Source organism: Plectrocnemia conspersa, unplaced genomic scaffold, assembly GCF_051122295.1.
Source record: "Plectrocnemia conspersa isolate PC_06_02 unplaced genomic scaffold, ASM5112229v1 ptg000001l, whole genome shotgun sequence".
In the NCBI taxonomy this organism is placed as follows: Eukaryota; Metazoa; Arthropoda; class Insecta; order Trichoptera; family Polycentropodidae; genus Plectrocnemia; species Plectrocnemia conspersa.
In genome coordinates this window covers 10,343,158-10,366,903 of record NW_028277165.1, presented here as the reverse complement: position 1 = coordinate 10,366,903, position 23,746 = coordinate 10,343,158, and the positions used below count along the sequence as shown (strand labels likewise).

General features: G+C 31.4%; 1 protein-coding gene across 1 annotated transcript; it reads left to right on the top strand.

Moving 5' to 3' along the window:
• The first annotated feature begins 245 nt into the window (after positions 1-245).
• On the top strand, positions 246-23,532 carry LOC148238790 (uncharacterized). The gene is made up of 5 exons (XM_088192237.1): positions 246-1,170; positions 1,234-1,442; positions 18,015-18,109; positions 20,946-21,101; positions 21,191-23,532. The coding sequence occupies exons 1-5, from the start codon at positions 399-401 to the stop codon at positions 21,312-21,314; spliced, it is 1,356 nt and encodes a 451-aa protein (XP_088048363.1). The 5' UTR covers positions 246-398; the 3' UTR covers positions 21,315-23,532.
• Positions 23,533-23,746: the final 214 nt, after the last annotated feature.

Below are 23,746 nucleotides of genomic sequence, written 5' to 3'. Positions count from 1 at the left end.
TATATAATATATTATAAATAAGCTAATATAGTTAAATATAAGATACTGTATACAAAGATGTAACTGTATATAATATTATTGGTAAGGTATTTCGTTGAATTTTAATTAAAATGGATTTCATAAAGTTAATAAAAATAATTTGAAATATGTATACTTAATACATATACGTACATTTTACGTTGTTATTTAATTTTTACTTTTTGATGCTCGTTAAATGCGAGTCGCTTATCATGGCCTTCAATTGCGGCGTTACGACTGACGATTGTATTGGCGAGTGCTCAATTTGATTAGTGACGGCGGTCATGGCGGCTGTAGTCGAAGCTTTCGACTCTTTTTCCTGACAATCTACGCTTCGAATCAAAGTAAGAAGCTTCTCACTACGTCTATTCTCGCTCGACATGACATCGGTCGCGTTAGAAATAGACGGCAAACAAGTTAACGGCGTTTCCGCTAAAGAGAACGAGTACATGCAGAATTGGATCGTCAACACCGTTCAACACACGATAGGACCGCCTTCCGGAGGCGGAGGCGATGGCGCGGCGAGATTCGCCAACCAGTCGAGAAGGAGCCAGAGGAAGCGCAAGAAGACCAGAGAAACCCGAGGCGGGAATCTCGTAGAAAACGGTGTAACGAACGAGCCGAAATTAGACTTGCTGACGATGTACGCCAAGTATTTAACGCCCCTAATTCATCCGAGGAACGAGAGCACCAACTCCGATACAGCGTGCCGCCGCTGCCCTTGTTCCAATCCTCTAAATGCCTCTAATCTATCGCTTCCTCTCCCGGTTTCCCTTTTGCGCGTCCCAAGCGACGTCGATGCGAACAACCGCACTGTCAAACACCTAAATCGAAGAAAACGGCAGCCGAGACGGATTTGTCAAGTGACGGCCGAGTCCGACGTCGCCAAATTTGCAAACAGTAAAACCAGTTCGACTGACGAATTCGCTAGTTTACCTCCGTTTGCCGACAGCAAAGACTCGAACAACTCTAAGAAGAACAACCGGAGAAGATTCAGCGATCCAGGGTTTGCCGTGCATCAACAGTCGACAAAAAAGAACGCTCCGAAGCCGTCGAATCCCAACGATAGTCTGATAATGTGCCTTGTAGATCATATCAATTTGCTCAAAGAGTGCAATAAGAATCTTCACAAAGAACTCAATAAAACTAATGGTAATTGCGCAATTTATATAAAATTTGAAATAATTGTATTAAACGTCCGATTTGCCGTTTCAGACGATTTGGAGACACTAAAGCAGCAGTTGTCCATTTGGAGAGGAGAATCGGTTTCGAGCCAAGGACAGACGAGAATCAGCTCGGCGACTGCTTATGCACCCGGGATGTTAGCCGATTTGGTTCGAGAGATACGAGACGCAGCTAAAGTACGCGAAGAAGCCATGTATAGCAAAGTCAGGCTAATGCTCGAAGAGAAGATTTCCAATAAGGTATTTTTACAACATTTTTAATTGGTGAAACTTTTGCCATTGAGAGTCGGTTTCTATTATGTTGATTTGATTCAGTTTAATTACAATAATAATTGTGAAGGTCCTTTTCAAGCATTGCGAAATATTTCACAATCTAAAAAATTACGACCATAGTTATTTGTTTTTGTTTTCGTTTTCGTTGCTATTTGCTACCAGCTGCCAGCTGCCACCTTGAAATAAGTCTTTTTGTATAAAAATGTTAGGGCTTGAAACTTGGCTAATGTATTTATATTTTTTCGAAAGGTGTCACTATTATTTTTGATTCAATACTTAGCTAATTTATTTTAAATATAATTTTCGTTGTAATTGATTTATTAAAATTATAATAGGATAAGTTATTCCCAATCAAATGCTCTCCAGAAGGTATAGCGTACTGCCTTAATATTTTAATGTAGCCATCTGCCTTCAGTCTCTTGTGAATTCTGATTAAGGGTCCAACCCCATTCGCCTAAGAACACCTCACAACTTATTTATTATTTTTTATTTATTTATTTATTTTATTAATTTATTTAGCTTAATAGCTAATCTTTACATCTAACAAATTTAGTAAACATATATAAAAATATATAAAAAATACATAACAGAAAGAAAAAATATACAATAATAAAGACTTAATATTATAATATTTTATTTCTATATGTACGAAGGTGTTTTTTTATTCCATTTATAAAACCCGTTATATTTTTGCTGTTTCGGATTTCTCTTGGAAGACTATTATATAAATTAAAACCTCCGTACATAATTCCCCTAGCCGTACTCGTTTTCTTATACTTAATTATCTTTAAATTTTCTCTATTTCTAGTATTATATTTATGTACATCTTTATTTCTTATTAAATACTTATTAAAATAGTGTGGTAACATATTATTTTCTAACTTATATATAAATACTAAAACATTCATACTCAATATTTCTTGAACATTCAACCATTCTAATCTATCAATCATACTTTTACAATTAGTTAATCTATTTTTATTTAAGATTACTCTCATTGCCCTATTTTGTAATTTTTGCAACATTTGTTTATCTAATTTATTCAACATATTTAATAGTGTTGCACAATAATTAAAATGGGGCAATATTATACTATTGTAAATTAATTTTTTTGTATTTATACTTAATATATTTCTTAATCTAGATAATAAACCTATTTTTCTACTAATTTTTTTTAATATGTAATTACAATGTTCTTTAAAGTTTAATTTTGTATCAACAATTACTCCTAAATATTTTATATTATCCACTATTTCTATATTAGAGTTATTTATTACTATTTTGGTACTATCATCTAACACATTTTTATAATTAATAAACATACATTTAGTTTTATTCTCATTTAATTTAAGTACATTATTCTTTAACCATATCTCTAACACACCTAATTCATCATTCAAATTACTCACAACTTCTTCAATGTTATCACCCATGCAATAGACAACTAACTTGTAATTGGGTTGAAGCAGGTTAAACGTCAAACTACGAATGAGTGTGTATGGGAGTAATGCAGTGATGCCAACTTAAACCAAGCAAGGGCGCTAAATTCCTATATTTATATATGTATTTATTATTTTAATTTATTGCCCGAAAAAATAATACGAATACCGCTCGCATGATTCACCATGTTTGATTAGCAAAACTAAAGCATACGAATACCCCAGCAACTATTGTTTGTATTTTTTTATGCATTTTTGCAGAAACTAATTTTATATCCAATAAATTTATATTTACAATTTAGTTTTTTATATTATTATTATAATTGTTCTTTTCTATTGACACGATGATATTTCTTATAATGGGTTGATACTTGGCTTATTTAATTCCGTCACTTGGCTTACAGGTGTCGTTACTACGTTCGCTTTCATATTATGATTGAAAATTTATCTCATAGTAAGCATTATGTGTTAAAGGTTTCTTAATTCATTTTAATATATGTTTTAACAATAAATTATTTTAAATTTTGACAAAAGGGCTTTTAATAAAAGGCTAGATATTATCTAACAAATATTAACCCTTTGAGCAGTATCGCCGTACATATACGGTGGTCGATCTTTCACTGTTTTGTAGTACCACAGATTGTTATATATTTACATATACATGTAACTGAACAAATAATAAATAAAAAACATTTTATTTATTTAATATCTTTTTTGAATTTGATTTAATGTAAATGATTTTCATAGAAAATAATACCAATAAATTAACAACAAAAATATTTCGTATTAATTTTTGTAAGTATTGAAAGTTTCTGAATTGATTTAAAAAATATCCACAAATGCCAAATAATATATAAAATAAATTAACGAAATTTAATAATAGAAAAGTGTTAAAATAAATTTTATTAAAGCACACTAATACAAAATTGTAGTTAAATAAATTATAGTAATAATTTTTTTTTTAAATGCAATGTAAAATAATAATAAATAAAAAACAACAAAAATAATTATGGAAAAAACTCGTAAAATTAACTAACTTTTTCTATGTGTGTACTAACAAACTAACAAAAGTTTGTAAATTAACTAATCAAAGGGTTAATGACTTTTAATTGTCTAAATATTATAAATTCAATTAATATTTATTTTTTATATTAAAATGTTCGAATTGATCTGTTTCATAAAGTATATATGTTGTTGTAAACTTATTAAATAATAACATAGTTTATTTAAATAACAGATAATAATAATATTCTGAAGTTATCATAAACATAATATTTATTTTATAACTTTCTAACAGAAGTCAAAGTATGATACATTCTCTAATTTGTTTATTTTATAAAATTATAGTGCATTCTACATTAACTTAATTAAATTATGATTTATATTTAATTAAAAAAATATTTTTTAATGAATGAATACACAAATTACATTATCAATTAACGATTGATTGCGTGTATTCAACAATAAGTTTTAATTATGGATTTAATAACGATTGTGTAGTGTAATATTTTTTTTTATAAGTTAATAAGAATGCTTATTTTGGCTTTGATAAATAAATATATTAGCGCACTGAATATTTACAATTAATATCAGCTCATGTAATCTATTTATTCACACTGTGGCAGGCACAGGACAATAATTTACATAAAAAAAGTCATTTATCATAATTCGTCGAACTGATCCTTCATGATTTTGTTGCTTTTGACATGAATTGAAAAATTTACTCTTTTCCTGAATATGAATATCTTGCTACTTGCAAGGTTTTCTTTAAATTATGTCACACAGGGTTTTTGTGAAATTTAAACCCCTTCCCTATGTCACAAGTTGTCACACCATGATAGATCCCCCCTTCCCCGTACGTCACGTCACAGAACCAAAATTATTTAGCAAATTTACAAATTCAACAATATCATAGGTAGTATAATATATATATATATATATATATATATATATATATATATATATATATATATATATATATATATATATATATATTATGTTTCAATAATTTATTTTGTATAATAATAATAGAATATGTACTCGATATTAAAGTAATAGTAATTAAATTTCACACCGACACATTAGAGCTTAGTGAATATATGCATATCTGCAATTGAATTTAGTCTTAAGAAAACTATTTTATTTCAATTAATAAAAATACTTCCTATATAAACAAATTAAAATTTGTGATGTCATATTTTTAGAAGACCCCCCTTCCCCTCTCCAGTCAAGTACTGTCTCAGATTCACTGACCCCTCCCCCCCTTAAAGCTAACATAATTTATGGAAGCCACTTAAGTCGTAAAATTGTTATGTAGCAGTTACAGTGTGAACAATCGGTAAGACAACTAACGGAGTTGAAAATCTTAAGGATGATAAATATCAATAATTTTTAATTTAGTAAAAATAAAAAGGAGGTATAATTTTACAATTAGTCTGGTAGAGGAGTTGTTTTTAATATATTTTGTAATAATTTAACATGTTTAGTAGTTATAGTATTATCAAACATATTTGCATTAAATTTATTTTTTAATATGTAATTTGCTTAATTCATACATAAATTATCGTATTTGTGCTAATGAATAAAATCTGCTACTGCTTTTTGTATGAAATATATAAATAAAAATACGTCACTGATTAAAATATTAATTTAAAATTCTCAGTAATTAAGAAAAATAATCATTTGGGTCTGCATAGGAGGGTGGTGATTTTAATATGATATTTATTGCTGTATGAATTAAGCCTTATCTGGTATTTAAAATAGATAATCAGATTTAAAAATATATTATTAGTAAATCAGTGTAAACAATATGTTTGGTTTCATATTTCTATTATATATTATATGATGTTAAATAGTTCGTATGAGCCTTATTTTTTATTCATTGCCAATACTACAATAACTTTTAATCGATTATTTTTTTTATAAAAATAGATGCTATTGCATGAGTGAATTATTAAGATCAACTTTGCTATTTTTAAACATATATATTGTTTGATAATTATAAGAAAAATGTAATTATAATTAATATATAAGCTCATAAGATAATTAATGTTTTACTTATAAAATAGTTCTAAAATATATATGAAAGAAGAATTACTTTATTTTTTATGGTTTACTATTATAGATAAATTGAGACCATTTAATAATTATCATTAAATATTTTATAAACTTAATAAAACTCATTTTTTCGTTCTATATGCAGTTATAAATAAAATAAAATTGTCAATAATGCTGCCTTTTAAATAATTTTCTATACACCTACAGTGAATTTGTTACACACGTTGGTTTAATATATTGAAATGATAATGATCATTTTCTTTCAATTCGAGTGTGAAAAAAGCTGCAATGCACAAATTGAACATGGGCCATTCTGTCCATTTCGTTTGTTTGTTTTATGTGGAAACATCCTTTACAAATTCAAGTAGAATTGCTCCGTTTCATTCACAACGTTCGCAACAATTATCAAAAATGTAAAATTGCCGCAACTTTAATTATAAAACGCATTATTTGTCGAACTTATTTTTACAAATTATATTAGTATTCCAACTGTAATAAAACGAAAATAATAGTGAGTATAAAAAGTGGTTTGGTAAAAAATACATATTTTTTAAGACGGTATGAGCAAATTAGCATTATTAAATAATTTTTACCCAAAAGTGAAGTTGGCCAACTTACACTTTGACGTTAGGCCATCGATATATGGAAGATTAACTGTTAATATATAATATGTTAATATTTTAACGGGAACAAGTTATTAAATATAATTTCTAATTGACAACCTGCTTACATTTAACTTTTTAATCGATTATCAACTTCAGATCAAAGTTTCGCGGGGCATTGCAACGAACTGTTAAAATTGAATAGCTATTATGAGATGTATCTATTGATTCGATTTTGTACACGTTGATCGTTAATTTAATTAAACCTTTTGAGCTTGGCGCGCTTAAAAAAAATAAAAAAACCAGTAACTCGAGTGTGTGTAACGAGTTAATTCGTATGCGATAATACGCCGTGCATATATACATACACATTATGAATATATATACACACACTTGTTCGAGAGTGTGTATATTGTATACCAACGCAAATATATTTATAGACTTGTGTATTATGTGTACATACACACGCATAAAGTAATATGTTTGATGATAGTGTATAAACTTGTCGAGTTTGGTACACTTTTATCCGACAAAATCCACATATATTTGCCCGGGGAACACACGGTTGAAAGGCGATTCGCGTTACAATACGGCTTCCGGATTGTGTCTTATGAAAATATTTAGTTTTGTAATGAACGACGACGAGCGAAGAGAGAGACTCTCCGAGTCTTGTTTTCGCTTGACCAACACAAATGTTGATCGTGTCTCTCGACGCCGGGGTGCCCCCGCCCGCTTTAGGGGCGTCAGCCCTCGAACGGGGTATCGAAAGTTTGGATTCGGGATGTCGGTCGTGCAAATGCGGCGATGGAGAGTCGAGAGGAGGAAAGAGTGGAAAAAAAGAGATCTCGGACCGCGGTGACACTTGTCAGCCTCCGGTCGAGTGGCGGTACACCGACTCGAGTGCGGAAGACCACCCGCACGGAGAGTGGTCTGATGCGGTCCGCTGGTACCTTCGAATGGATGCTGAGTGGTCTCCGTCTTCGCCGAGGAGAACACCCGGTCCGGTCGCCGATTTTTTGACCGATGATTAAAAAAATAATATTTTTTTCCTTTCTTTTATGTATGGTATAAGGAAGTCTAGCAGAGGCGTGATGCGCCATGTTTTTATATGGTATTATGGTCGTTTATTTTTGTTGTTCGTGAAAGTGAGACGTATGACTGAAAAATGAGTTGTGATGATCGTTAGCAATATTTTTTATAAAAGAGAGCTGGAACTTATACAATGACTTCTTCAAAAATAATTTATTAAAACATTATTAAATAAAAGTATTACTTGTGATAGATGCAATTCGAACCCATTTAACTATCCCTAGTCTTTCAGGGTTGTCTCGATTGCCCCTATGGTCAATTCACCCGTGAATATGGGGTATAACCTACAGTAAACTTTATATCTATCTTGCTTTGATATCACTTTCTCACGATTGAAACTACGGGTTTTAATTTAAAAATTCTAGCTATGGAATCTTGACCAATTTAGTTTTACCTTTCTACGCTATGTGAAGCAATGTAATATTACAATTCTGTTGAGTTGTATCCTAATAATTTAAATAAATTATGTTTTCCATGATGATTCAACTGCATTTTACTTGTTGCTTACAAATCAATATAACTAAATATTTTGAAAATTTATTTCTCTTTCTATTCACTTCATGCTCGGGTTTTTTTCAAGAAATTGTCCAAAATGAATCGATTTTTTTATTGCATTTTAATTATATACAATTGGAAAACATGCTTTTCTTTTTTTAATTGTTTAATATGTATATAATTTTTAATAAATTTAGATTATTGAAAAACGAGATTTAAGTTCGCCGACAGGGCAAATTTTATGGTGTAACTATGGAAAACCCATATACATTTTTGTAATCTGCCGATTCCCACGCGAAACGGTTTTTTCCTATATGATTTTTAATGTAGTTCTTAGATTACCAAAGTAAAGATGAGGTAGGTTAGAGTAGTTGAGAAAATCGTTAACTTCCGACCTTCCAGGCGCAAAAACAACACGCGTACCGCCAGTTGGGAGTCACTGACGTAGGTCATTGTTATTGATATGCTGCATGAGAAACTGGGATTAAAACATGTAACAATGTATCGATATTTTTTCGCTGTCAACAGTATCAAAGTTGAATGGTCGTGCGAATATCGCCGCGTAAATCGACTGTAAACTGTTAAAAGTATTGAGATCATAGTAGAGGTCACAGTGCTGTTTTAAAAAAGTAAATGTATTTTAAAATATGTATATTTGGTGATTCTAAACATAAATTTGTTTTTTATTTTATTGGTACGCGATCCACAGTTAAACGTTTACTGATTCTACCATTGTGAATATATAAAAGGATCATTACAAATATGTATTTTAAATTTAACTAATTAAATAGATGTGATGGTTTTAAAAAAACAAGTTTAGGTTCTAATTTTCGCAAGTAAGCTTGACCGCACGGCTGCATTTTAAGGTGATCAAGGCTTTCAAAAACACAATACATATTTTGTAATGTTTGGTACGGACCCACCCTTTCCTATGCAGTAGTTGTAAAACAATAAAAAATATTCGTACAAATTTAGTTTTTCACACAAAAAAAGTATAAAAATTCTTGAGAAATCAGAATTTTTTATTTGACTATATTCTCGAAAAGAAGCATTACCTTACTACACAGTAACTACCGTAGTTTTAATCAGATCGTTATGGAACTTTTCTGATAAATAATCTATAAGCTCGTTAGCTAGGAGCTTCGGTAAAAAAATCATGAGAAAAAAAATATTCTATAATAGAAATTTAAAAAAGTAAAGAGATTTATTTTTGACTAATGTATGTATTATATAATATAATTTTACCTGGGATATAATAATTTTTGTGGACACGTTAACTGCTATAGTTTTTGTCATACTTCTATAATACCTATTCACTTTTCAAGTTTCGTAACTATGTTCGTTAGCCAATGTGAACCTCCGTCTTGTTGACGGGAGATTAGAAATGCTCTTATTACCTAGAGACACCATGGAGACAGAGGAAGATATCGATATTTAAAAAAAATTGTATTTTATGATTGATTAAACTCCATATATAATAGGATATTTATTTCAAAAATGACGCAGTAAATACATACGTGTATATAATATATTTATCAGATCCTGATGTACATTTCTTGCTTTTACTGCGTTCATTTTTTTAATTACTGGTCAAATGTAGAACTTCTAATATGTTTATCGATGACTTGTTTTGTATTTATAAAATAAGATAATCGATGGTTTATTATCAATGTTGTTTTTAAGAATCTGTAGTTTGTAAACGAAATAAATAAAAATATCAACTAATATAATAGACCAGCGGTCGGGGAACTTTTTTAACCTTTACCCCAAAATATTTTTGCGTAAGTCGATATTACCCCCCCCCCCCCCCCCATTCTGAAAAGAAAACAATCAATGTAAATTTTAAATAAACATTATTTATTGAATTAATTTACATTTACATATTGTTTAAGTTTGTAAACATACTAACACGTTTATGAAATAGCAATTTAAATATTAGAAAAATTTCCCTATTACCCAAAAAAAATTCATTTTTACCCTATTTGGGGTAATTTACCCCGGTTCCCCGACCGCTGTAATAGACATTACTTTGCAGTTTAAAATAGTTTTAAAAAAAAACTAGATGCCATCTGAAATAGCGTTGTAAGGGTTAAAAATATTATCTTTTTCTTGACTGCAAATTGTGTATCCTGAATAAATTATATTTTCAAAAAACTCGGTTAATGTATGCCATAATATATATCATAAATACTATAAATCTAAATTTACATCCATAGATTTACAATAACAATTATTATACTTCAACAATATGCATTAAACAAAAGGCGTATTGTTTGGTGTTTGCATATTTGTCAAGCGTCAAGACGCACTTTTATAAATATAGAAATGTTAGTTTGAGTTAAAGTCCCTTCTTTTATAACACTGACCTTAGTTGAGCTTTTGGCATGATTTATTACAAAAGCTCAAGATTTTCTAATACTTCTAGATAAATCATAGAAAGTATTAATTTCTTATTATGAATGATATATTATCATCCACTTAAATTATGATTCAGACAAACGTAATTTTATTTTTAAGTGATCATTTGAGGAAATATTTAAACCTAATAATTTATCTTATTATTAAAAAATCGTTAAATATGATATTATTACGTATCAGAAAATCTTTATTTCATAGGTAGGGAATCTGGAGAACGTCTTCTTTAAATAATTTGTATGTCGAATGCATATTGCATATTTATTATAGTACATAAGCGCATTGCTGTGTCAATAAACGTTCGCTGAGGCCACACAGCGAATGCAAATTAATATGCATACCCACCTGAGCGTGTATCGGTTTTTCTACTCTTATGTATGTTTTTCAAACCAAAACAATCCTTGTTTATTAACCAAACATTTGTCGTGTCTATACAAGTTGGGGAGTGCCGGTCTTAATGAGTGTGATTTTTTAACGTCGCGTAATGAAAATCGCGCGTTTCGCAAACTTTTGATATCCACCTTTCGCGTTTGTTTATTTAGCAGTCTCTCGGTTCTAGGTTTATTTAACGCGCTATCGAAATCAGCGCTTTTCCAGAGCCCTTTGTCTGTAGTGGTACTTCGTGGGTGGTCTCTCTCTCTCTTCCGAGCGGGTTATGTGTGACAACCACAAAAAATCTGACTGGAATATTGCACCAATAAAAACCGAAGACCACTTGGCAACATTTTAGGAGAAGGCACGGACTACCGTGCTATGTGAGGTGTATCTGTGATGCCTCTTAAAAATCACAAAAAATGTCTAGTAGCTCGTGACTTGCGTTTTCACCTCGATCCGATCGTTGCGCGTAATTTATGTGCAATTTAATTTTTTATATGTCATGAACGTTGATTATAAATAGTCGCATATGTAATGATAATTGCTGTTAGTACATCGATATTGATTTCAATTCAATACGCTGAAATTTTATCACATTTATAATTTCATCCACTCGTTGGGTGGTCCATTGAAAATCTTATCGCAATCCTATTAAACTTGAATTAATTCGATTTGTAATTATTATTTCTATTGAAATATCTTAGCTTATCTAAGGCAGATGCTTACCTAATTTGTTCAATCTTATTGACTCATGGTTGTGTATCAAATCTCTTAAATACAAATGCAATCATTTACTATTTTTATTTATATTCGGGGTGTTTGAGGTGCAAAATTTAATGTTCCGCCACTGATTTACTGTTACTTCGTTAATTATTTTTTGTAATTTTAGGATAGCTCCGTACATATTCACACCTCGAAACAAGATACGCGCCATCAACACCTCATTGTTCTTTCTTGTTCCATAAAAAATGTACGATTTGCTTAGCGCGCTCATATAAAGCTCCTTAACCCTTTGTCTCGCGCGACGCTTTTTGGCTCGTTACCCCCGGCGCTAATTGATGGCCGTTTCGCTCACCCGAATCGGCGACCCCGAAAGCGAACATTTCGCTTCCGAGAAATCGCAAGCAAATTCTCGGAAGGTGGTGGTGCCTCAGTGTCGATGAATGGCAACGACTGACGTGTGACGAGGGGCGAATTCCTTTCGAGAGGTTGTGGAATTCATTCATCTGGCCTGGCGGGCGAGACGTCGTGTGCGAGTTGCCGGTGTGCTATTTTTAAATGCTAAGAGGAATGTTTAAATTAAACGTGCGCAATGTACACACGGTTGTATTTTAGTAATAATTTAGTTCACCGACGCTGCTTGTGTGGCGTTTGACTAAAGCGCTCATGCAGACCGAAACGTATTCACATGAAGAGAACGGAGAACGTGTCATAACTATCTATACCACTTCTGATACATACGATCTCACATCTCAATTACAATAAACTACGCGGATGCGTTGGTGAGCCTACGTATAATGTTACGTAGAAGTCAAGACTAAATAGTATTTTACTGGTTCTTCGATCAAAGGCAAACCACGTACTTTCATTATCGTTGAACGTTTTATTTATTATTTTATTTAATATTACACCGTTGTAACACATTGCGATTACACCTTTTAGATTACAATGGAAGATTTAATAAAATAGCAATAAAAATAATGTGAACGATTTTAAAGTTATAAAAAATAAAAAGATTTAAAAAATCATTAAACAAAAAAAAAGGAAGTCTACCTAATTAGCATTTATATTATGAAAAAAAAATATACATAATATACGTTAGGTACCTGAATTAAAATATTTATATTAAATATAACGTATATCATGTATATAATAAAAAAATAGTACTTCTAATAAGCGCTTGAATGGTGCTGCTGAGGTTGAAAATAAATCTTATCTGTTGGTAATGTCAACAGTATTTCAACCAGCGATTGACTGCAAAATATTTATTTATTTATGAATTAAATTCGGGTTAATTTCAGTCAATTGTGTTTACCCCGTCGTAACGCATTGGGCTAACACGCCATGTTGCAACAATATGATTTAGAACAAATAAATTTGTTGACTCAAATGGCAATGCCCTTTCAATTTGAAAAAAAATATTGTTTGTTAATTTATATTTGTATAAATTTCGTAATATCTGTCTTTCTCCGTCTTGGCTTCTATGGCGTTTGATCCTTATTTTTACTATTTTAAAACACCGTATAAGTCAAACAAAGTTGCAAACCAACCACATTCATTATAAGTGAAATGATATGCATGCTCTATTAATCACTCTATTTGTTAAATAAACATATAAATACATTTATAGTTTACAAATGACATACATGATTTATTTAGTATTACGAATCATAAAAAAACTAATCTTGAACAAACGTGGGATGTCAATGATCGGTGACATACCCAAGCGCTTAAATAATGAGATAAGCAATATGTACTAGTAATATATAAAATATAATACAAATAAATAGACTGAGCATATAGAAAGCTTTGGTTTCCATGATAATTTTTATATATTTTTATATAATTAATTTGTGTTGAATTTTCAATCTTAAATTGGGTTGTCGTTAATATTTTTGTATCACTATGTTCTGTATTTATTATTTTACATTTTATCGAAATTCCTTGAAAATGTATTAATTTGCAAGTGTATTTTTTACAAATAAGTTTCAAAAAGTAAAAACAACCTATATTATATACATATTTATGTGTGTATAAACCTAAAATAAGCACAATCAAATATACAATTGCTTAATATGTATTTTTTTAAATGTTCGTTTTGTGCTACCTGTGCCAAATAAATACGTGCCTTTTTTAAGATATTGCGTTATCGCGGTTGCATATCAACGCACCGCGCGCTTATCACAAATATTATCAACCCTCTGAAATAATAGTAAGCGTGTATTGACTTGTCGAAAATAAATGCGTTTAGGTTGCGAAATAGTTCCGTTTTCGCCTCTTGACTTTGAACTGGCGCAATTTCAAAAGGCGTTGTTATCTGTTCGTATTATCTAAATCTGCATATTGTAAACAAACCATTAGCGCTCAACTGGTATTGACTTGCAGCTTACGATTGTTTTTGAAGTAATTGCGAAATAAGAATCAATTTGTTTCGTACGTTGAAGTGGCATTGAATTATATAATACATATCCACCCGTTAAAGCGGTCGCATTCTCAGCGAGTCCCCGCCGTTCTTCAGAATTGCACGGGGTTGAGGGTTGGGGTGGATGGATGACCGACCACTTGTTCTAATAAAAGCCTTAATCCATTATTGGCTCCGCGCCGTTGCTTCGGGTGGTATGAGAACTGTGCGAGACTTTTTCACCATGTGAAGTATGATAGCTTTATTTAGTTCTTGTGTGCATTTTTTTCAGTTTAATCGATAGTTTATTTTGCAATTTACTACTACTAAAATGTATTAATTGATTTGTGGAAAATATATGCTGTTTAAAATATTCACTTACTTCTCTTGATTTATTAGACAGAGTCAAAGCAAATGTCGGTCGCTTTGTAAATCTCACACTGGCCGCTAATATCGCCGCTTTGTGTGTGTATGTAATATATGTAGTATATATTTTTGTCCCCTCGGTTGAAGGCGGTTTGATCCGGTAATTTGATCTCCAATATGGTGGCGGTTAATACAACTACGGCCGGCGAATGTCCGCCGCCGCCCCGCTGGGGGCCATCTTCCAGGGCCTTCTCTCTCTTCTTGTCCGGCGAAGCCCCCTTCGACTCCGTCGCCCCTCCCCCTCCTCACGGCAAATATTGACCGATGTAAGTGGATGGATTCATCGGTTCGACCGGCGGCAACGGCGTCTGATGCAGCCTAGCTAGCTCGGTAGGCTGGATGCGGTGGATGCACGGTGACCACGAAGCAAACCGTGGCTGCATTACTTTGGTTTTAAAAAAATATATTAACAAAATTGAATACATAGTTCGCTTGTGTGTCACAAGTCAACGGCGTCGAGGTATGTTTGCGCGTATTGGGCGAGGGACGACGAGACCTCCATTTTTGTCTATTTTCGTTTTACGACGACAATAAACGTGCGTAATAAAAACGACGCGAATAATTGATTGGAAATAAGAGCAGACGAAGGATGTGTAATATGTGTGATAAGAGAGAAATTTGGTCTGATCGCGTTGGCTTAACGATAGATTTTTACTCCATGGAATGATCAACTTGCCCATTTAATTATTGAAATGTGTACCTCACTATTTTTGTAGCGATATCGTGGTGTAATATGTTAAAATCACCTTTTTTTTGTTCTCTTTCCTGTGCATGTCAGTGAAAGTTTGGTATACAATCTATATTTTCTCAGGAGCCAGTGGGCAAATACAAAAATACGTAGAAGTCAAATGATAGCTATGAATACATGGTTGAATCAGAACAAATAAAAATAAACACTAATAATTTTAGAAACATAAAATCAAAAATAAATAAAATATATATACAAACATTTCCAAAACTTAACAAAATTAAACGTTCGAAAACTAGTTTTAAAATAATTTACCATACTTTTGGATTTAAAAGCGAATTTATGACAAAATGTCACGCTTTAAAAATAAAGTGAAAGAGGCAATTATATAATCTCTAAAACGTACCTTAACTCAACAAATTAATATGTACCTATTTACACGTACGGACACATCCCTCACGGCGTACGATCAATCACAGGGCAGAAATTTTAAGAATACGTAATGATACGTGACCGTTGAAAATAAATGAACTTTTTTTATTAATAATGGCGTTTGTTTTCAATTTGGCCAATGAATTTACCGCTTTAAAATCAATAATGATGAAACTTAATTTTTTTAAAAAAAAAAAAACCTTGGATTAGAAAATATCAATAAATTTATAACGAATGATATAATAGAGATGCACAAACACCCAGTAATTTGGGATATTACTAAAGTTTGGTTTATAAAAGGTTCCCAAAAACGTATCAAAATGTGAACGAAAAAGCTAAAAATATTTAAATTATCTAAAAATAAATAAATTATCTGATTAAAGATCAGTATGTTTTTATCTCAGCTGATTTATAACTGTAATGCCTGCATATCACAATGACGTCTACCTCAGTCATACTCAACCTTTTCCCCCTCTGGGCCAAATACAGATGTTTGATATGTTACGCGGGCGATGTAAAAATAAAACTCAAATAATTATTAGTTAATTTTATCTTATTTTTATTTCACAAACGCAACACACATACATAATGTATATGTAAATATATATTATATGTACATACGTATACACCTTTGCAGCTCTACAGTTTCAATTACCAGCTTTCAAAATTGAGCATACTCCTCTGTCTCTATCTTTTCTTTAAAAAATGCTTTCAGATTGCTTTTTTAAGCTCGATGAATTCGTCAGATATTGTTGCTTAATTAAATCCCAACACTGCTAGTTGTTCAATATTTTCAGTTTCCAAGTTTCAGATATTTTTTATAAGCAACAGATATTTCTGGATTTTTCCTAAATCCTGAAATCTGGGGTTAAATTCTTTGGATAAGGATTTTTGGATATTTTGATAAATTATTAAAAATTGGATAATAAAACTATAAGTCGTTGAAAATATTTGCACTACACAGCCACTTCTTTATATTTTTAAAAGTTTAAATGATTTGTTTTTATGTGTTTGACGGATTTTTTGATTACTTGATGAAATTCATGAAAATGAAAAATCCATGATTCGCTTTCTCAAACCTTTGTTGCTCTTGATGATTGTCTTCCTGTTCTGAAATATGCTCGTATCATAATAGCAAATCTTAAGAATTGTCTTTACCAATTCCTTGTTATTTTGTATTAATCAAAAGTTATATTTTATACTTTGAAGATAAGTTTCGCTTATAAAATAGTATTTTTGTTAAAGGTTTTAAAAGTTTGACCTTTTGCTATTTGTGTTTTTTTTATCTGATATTTTCAGATAAATTTTAAGAATCATTGAAATAATATAGGCCGTGATTGTAAAACTTAATTTATTTCATGTGAAGTAAATTGTATGTACGATTCATATATAATAACGAAAAACGGTAAATACTTGTATTTCAATAATTATTACGGTAAATAATCTGGGAAAGTATAATGTTACTCTGATACTTTCATATGTGTAAATTTTGTAAAAAAAATCTCAACAAAAACTACAGTTCATTTAAAATATATTAAACATACGTACTCTTAAAACATTAAAATCTTTTTTTAATATTTAAAAATTCGCGTGAAACTTAATTTTAATGCACTTTATCCCTTTTTTTTTTAAAACATATAAAATATTTTCTATGAGCTGAAGTGGCTTATTATTAGAGAATTTTCGAAACCTAATATGTACGACCTAGCTCGATTTTAATTAATCATTACGATTTTCATCCGTAAGTATAGAAACATCTTGGTAAACATAATTTGTGATGCTCAATCGGAATTATAATTATATAATAATCAATAATGCCGATCTCCCAGAAACGATAAAAATTGAAGAACTCAAGGTCCACATGAGATTCGAATCCAGGCTTTTCAGATCAATAGTCAGCTATTTATACCACTCGACTATCGTGCTGGATTTCACAAGTAACCATTCATTATTTCCGATTACGATCCAATCAATTAAATTACTATTTTTAATAAATTTTATTCCTTTAAAACTTATTTAATTACAACTATCGCTTTTCGCTTCAATAGGGATTCATACTTATTGATGAATGTATATAAAAAAATGTTAAAAAATATTTTCTTTTTTATTGAAAAAAAAAATAGATCTTTAGTAGTATAATCTAATTAAAACTCATAGCTAATTTGCCGTATAACATCAAATTATGATTTTCAGATCTTAACCGTTGATAACGATCGTAATGTGCGCGCGTGTAAACGTTCGCATCCGTTCGTAAACTTTGATAGTTTCACACTTTTTTTGTTGATATGATGTATGCGGGTGGTCTATTTCAGTGTCGGCGTGAAATTTCATTATTGCAATGTTTTTATTCACTAGTTAAAACGAATTTATGTTGCTTAAGATTTTTTTTATCTTTCGCAGAATCATGTCCAATCGCCGCAGACGGACAAGAGCAAGATCAACGAGCGCTTGATGCATTTGGAGGAGGAGCTGCAGAATCTTCGCCTCAGTCAAAGGTATGTGTGTATGCGTCATACTTACATATATTATATACATACATACCATGCAACACACTCGAATAAACTTTACCTGCTTCGATTTATCGCCGATGGCATTCGAATCTCTCGCCACTTTTCTCCTCTTTCGAAGATTGATGACGGTCCATTTGAATATTGCTCTTCAATCTTACGAGGGCCGTCCCGCTGCGGAAAATGGCTAACGGTTAATAGGTATGTACCCCATTTTTGAGGCACATACCCACCGTCCGCCCACGCACACATAACACCACCCCCAGAGACAGATGGGCCGGCGCCAGGTTATCTGTCCTGGCCAGACTTGTTTGCTCGCGGCCCGAATTACCCCGCTACCCGCCCAACCCCCACGAAAGGGTAATATATTTTAAAAATTGTAACACTATTGCCCGTTCGCTGGGTATGCGTCGTGGCGATCGATCTTGGCTCTTCCGTACAATGAGCTGTATTGATTTCGAGCTGCCTACTATGTTTGTATTGAAAATATTGACGTTGAAGAATCGTCTCGGACACGGGTATGGGAATTAGTGAGGGTTTGAGGTATAAGAATAGTCAGGAAACACTTGCCTTTCTCGCAAAAACGTATCGGAATAACTCCAAAATCCATTAAAAAAAAACAATATATATTTTAAGGTTTCAAATCTCATGAAACTTTTTTAAAGTATTTCTGAATTCTTCTTATTTTTAGTTTCCTCTTAAATATTTGTATTTTTCGCGGAACATGTGATCGTCTTGAGTATTTATTGTAAATCTTTAGTGTTAGCCCAATGTGTTATAACGGAGTAAACCCAATAAAAAATAGTGAAATTGATGTATGTATATCAGTAACCTCTATTTTTGATTAATTATAAACTATCATCACAGCTTACAATCAATAGTTAGCTCGATTTTATTTTAATTCTTCATCACGATATTTCTTCGTAAGATTAAATCGTGAAAATCTAAGAACACCTAGTCTTTGATGTTCGATCCGAATTATATATTAATCACTAAATCCGATCTCCCAGACACAAAACAAATTGAAAAATACTATGGTTTGTTTAGGATTTAAAATTTGGTCTTTTTGGTATTAGTCACCAACTTATACCCAATGGTCAATCGTGCTAGCTTTATATAGATGAAGGTACAAATAAAATAACAAAAATATTAAATTAAAAAAAATTGATTGTTTTTTATTTAAACAAATTCTGACAATACTACTTGATCTCGACAACTCATGTCAAATAATTGCCGGGAGGAGATAAACTACACACGAAGCGATTCCTTACATCAGTGAGAGTTAGGTAGAAGATATTAAAAATAATCCTTAAAGCGGATTTTTGTATTTGTTGTGCTAAATATTTGTTATGTTGTACAATTGGATTCGTTGACAAAATTTAATTGCCAAAAGATGCTCCATTATTAGTTATATAGAAACATTCGAAGCAAAGTCTTCATGTGATGAATAGTTTGATTTCGAATCGGTTATAATTTCGTCAATATAACCACTGGAATTTTATTCGCGGTTCGAATAGTAAAATAATTTTAGAATTAAATTGAAATGTATTTTTTGAAAACAGATGTGTGTTATTAGACGCGTTGTAGTGGTAAAGTAGATTCCTGCTTTAAATAGTAATTATTTACTACAACAGATGGGCGTAAATGAACGAAATCGCGATACAAAAAATATTTCGTCCTCGTCTCCCGCTTTCAACTGGAAAACAAAGATTTTCGTCTCTTAGTCACCAATGTATAGGGAAAATATATAAATCTCGACTAAGTTTGTTAGCCTGATCGTGATAAAAATCTAAAGGTAAATTAAAATTAATATATTTATTTTACATTTTGGGGACACGATGACTCGTAGTATTTATAATATTGTGATAAAAGCTTATTCTATTCTAAAAATAGATATTTTTACTATCTAATGTATCTCTCGTTAGCCTGATTCGCCATCTTGTTTCAAAGTGACTGTTATTCAAAACATAAACCCCACGCAAATGAAAAAAAAAACTTGATAAAAGTTTTTTTTCATTTGCGTGAGATTTCAATTTTGTAACGTTTCATTTAAAATAACGGTTTACAATGTTTCAATAAAAATATCTTTTGTTCTAAAAATAACTGAATAATATCTCGGGTAAGTTCGTTAGTATATTAGTCATCTTGATTCAAAATGGCGGCTATTATTTTTTTTTTAAATTGTAACATCTTTAAAAAATATGATAAAAAGTTTAAAAATAGAAATTTCAGTAAAATAAAAATTCAAAATTATATTTTTGTAATTTAGTTTTAAAAATTGTTGGTCCGTTTATAAAATCATAGAGAATACAAGTAAAGATGTCAATAATGTTTTATAATAATATAAAATTTAAAATTAAAAACTTTTTCGGATTTTTCCGGACAGTGTTTTTTAAATATATCGAGTTTTGAGAAGTTTATAAATAGGCTTTAGCTATGCCTTTAAACTTTCACGGATTCTGAAGAAATTTCTTACTATTATTATAAAGCTGGTAATTGAAAAGCTAACATTTGATAGTTAATCTAATAATGACAGAAAATCTTGTTTAATCTACTTATAATGTAATTTTTAATCTTGGATAATATCAGTAGATTGGAACTAATCAGTGAGTGTTTGTTAATCGTAGTCTTTGATAATTGTGCTACTACTTTAGTTGTGCTATCTATCAAGAGTCAAGTGCGCGAATTAGTTTCCGGAAAATATTTAAACATACGCTTTTTTCATATTAGAAATTTGCAGCAGATAATTTTTGAAATGTTTTCAGATCCTGCGGACATTTGATTGCCGCCTGTATTCATCTTTGTTTTATTATTATTGTTATAGCAAGGATAGCATCTCGGCATACTCTGCGTATCCTAACGTTCATCTCGGAGGAGTAGTGGGGCGCCTCTCGTCTCTGGAGCACGATCATATGCGCCTTCAGCTGGAGTTAAACAAAGAGCAACACGCTCACGCCGCAGCCGACGCCAGAGCAAACAAGTGCGTATAAATAATAATATAAATAACACGACGTTGGCTAAAGAGTGCGAAAACTGCATTGCCAATTCACCTTATCTTTTCCTCACCAGACTGGAGATGCTGGTGACTCAGCTGCAGGCGAAACGCGGCGGTACTTATACCCCCGTGCACACCAACGGCACGTCCACCCCGGACCCCAGGCATCTGGTGATGGGCCCTATAACGGACCTGTGATATGAAGAGATTTGGCCGTCGGAAGAAGATGATCGCCTCTTCCTCGAAATTACGACATTTGACTGAGCTTTTGAGCATTACGTCGGTATGTTCTGATTGATTGATTTCACGCAATAATAGAACGAAAACGCATGACGTACCGATGTTTTTCGGCGCCCTATTTTGAATTCATGTATTGGCACTAACGGGGATTATAATCAGCTAACTATGTATCTTACGTGTGATATATTTTTAATTAAAAAAATTGTACAATTTAGTGCCATTTGATAAGAAAAAATATTCGATGCAAAATTTAACAAAAAAATCTGTGATTGAAATTTTACTCGATCAAATAGTCAGCTTTTTACATTGACATTGTTCAAGTTGCTTTTTTAGTAATAATATTGTAGCTTGTATAATTATTACCAAAGGTTTTAAATTCTTCATACGTGATTTAATGTGTACTTAAATGTTTTTTTCTCTTTTTCTTCATCGAACTGACTATGTCGAAGCTTAACTTCGAACCTTTGTTTATTTGCCGCGTACTCGCGTACGCGTATAATATATAGTCGAGTCGATTTTGTTTGTTGATTTGATTCGCACTGCAAACATTTATGGTACTTACGTTAACGTTTAATAAGTTTACGCTCTTTGACGTTATCTGTTTAATGCACGTGTGACGTGTCATGTGTTTTTTTATATTTTATAACGCATTTCTTTGGCGGAGTTCTTCCGAATTGATCTTCATGAACGACAATAATCTTCGAGAAAATTCGAAATATTTTTACTTGAATCGTGAATTCATGATGACATACTTTTACACTGCTCGTTATTCTTACTTTTAAGCGCATTCGATAAATATATTTCCACTCACGCATCTGCTCGTTTTGCATGCGTAAGCAATCCTATTCATCCCGGTGGTCCTCGGTAGGTTGCTATGCAAAGAGTCTGTTCTTCGCCTGCTTTATCGTCGTCGCAATTTGCCTTGTGTTTTAAAGGCGTTCTTTTTGACGCCGATGTGATTAGTAGCCGTGTTTCTGCGGTTGCTTTTGCTGCTGTTCAAACAGTATCGATGTGTTACGAATGAATGGACCCGCGGTCTGTGTTTGCTCATACGCGCTATAATATATATCGGCGACGCCGATGTTGACGATTATTAATGATTAATTGCCGATCGGGCAGTGGCGTAGTTTCTATCAGTTGTCTGTCGGCGTTCTTGTGACGGCGTGATAAAACGCACTTTAATGAAGTGTGATATAAACTGCGATAAGTTTGAGGACTGTTGAAAGGCCTTCTAGCATTCCGAAGAAATATTCTTCGTAACTTTTCTTGATTTACTTTTCGTTTCGATCATCTTAAAATAAGCAAAATTAATTTTTGCTTAGGACGCTTACAGTTTTGACTTTATTCGTGTAAAGAAAACGCGACTATGATATATTTTTATCTTAACTGTTGAATATTAATTAAATTGTTAATTTAATTTAAGTTTATGACATTATTATTGAATTTTATGTTATACTTTTGTGTGCAAATAAGTGTTTTCTCAATTTTATAATCACAACTATTTTACTACATTTTCTATTACTCAAAATTCGATTTAAAATATTTAACACATTGACTACCGCGACATTTTTTGCGATAAATATAGGCCAAAAACATTTTTTTTATTACTATATTAGTTAATATGCCGATGCGCACTAATTTGTGCACGCGGTATTCAATGTGTTAAAATATACATTTGCATGATAATACATAAAACTGTGATATGAATATTGAAGACATTTTTTTGAATTCTAACATTATTTTATATTATTATTATTATTATGTCCTTTTATTTCTATATTTTAAACGACATTTTTATATGACAGTAGTAGCTCCTTATCCAATATATGGAAGTAACATTTTTTTATATAAAAGAAATGCGGATAAGGAGATTTATTTCGTAATGTGTAGATTTGTGACTAACAACAGCTTACTACTAATCTCTGACGTAAATCTCACTATTTTATCAACGTATTCATAAATATGTAAGTGCCATTTAAATAAAAAAAGATGTATATAAAATTAAGTTCAATGTACAACATTCGCATGTGTCTATTTTTTTCAAGTCAGTGCACAAAATCAAATACGAATGTTCGAAAAATTACTGAATTAGAACAAATACAACATTTTTTAAATGCAAGGCAATTATTAACAATAGTAAGAGATGCGATAATAATACTAAAAAAAAAACAATAAAGCACTGTGTACCTACATATACAGGTACCGCTCCTAAGGATGACTGACTGATTACAGAAATTTAAGAGCACATCACACGTTGAACAATGTTTTTGCGCATTGACTTAAAAATAAATAGATCAAATTCTAATTGCACCTATTCACCTGCTTCCTAACACGTTTGAATTTATCTAAAAAAAAATTCTGTTCTATCTATAATAATATAATAATTATAA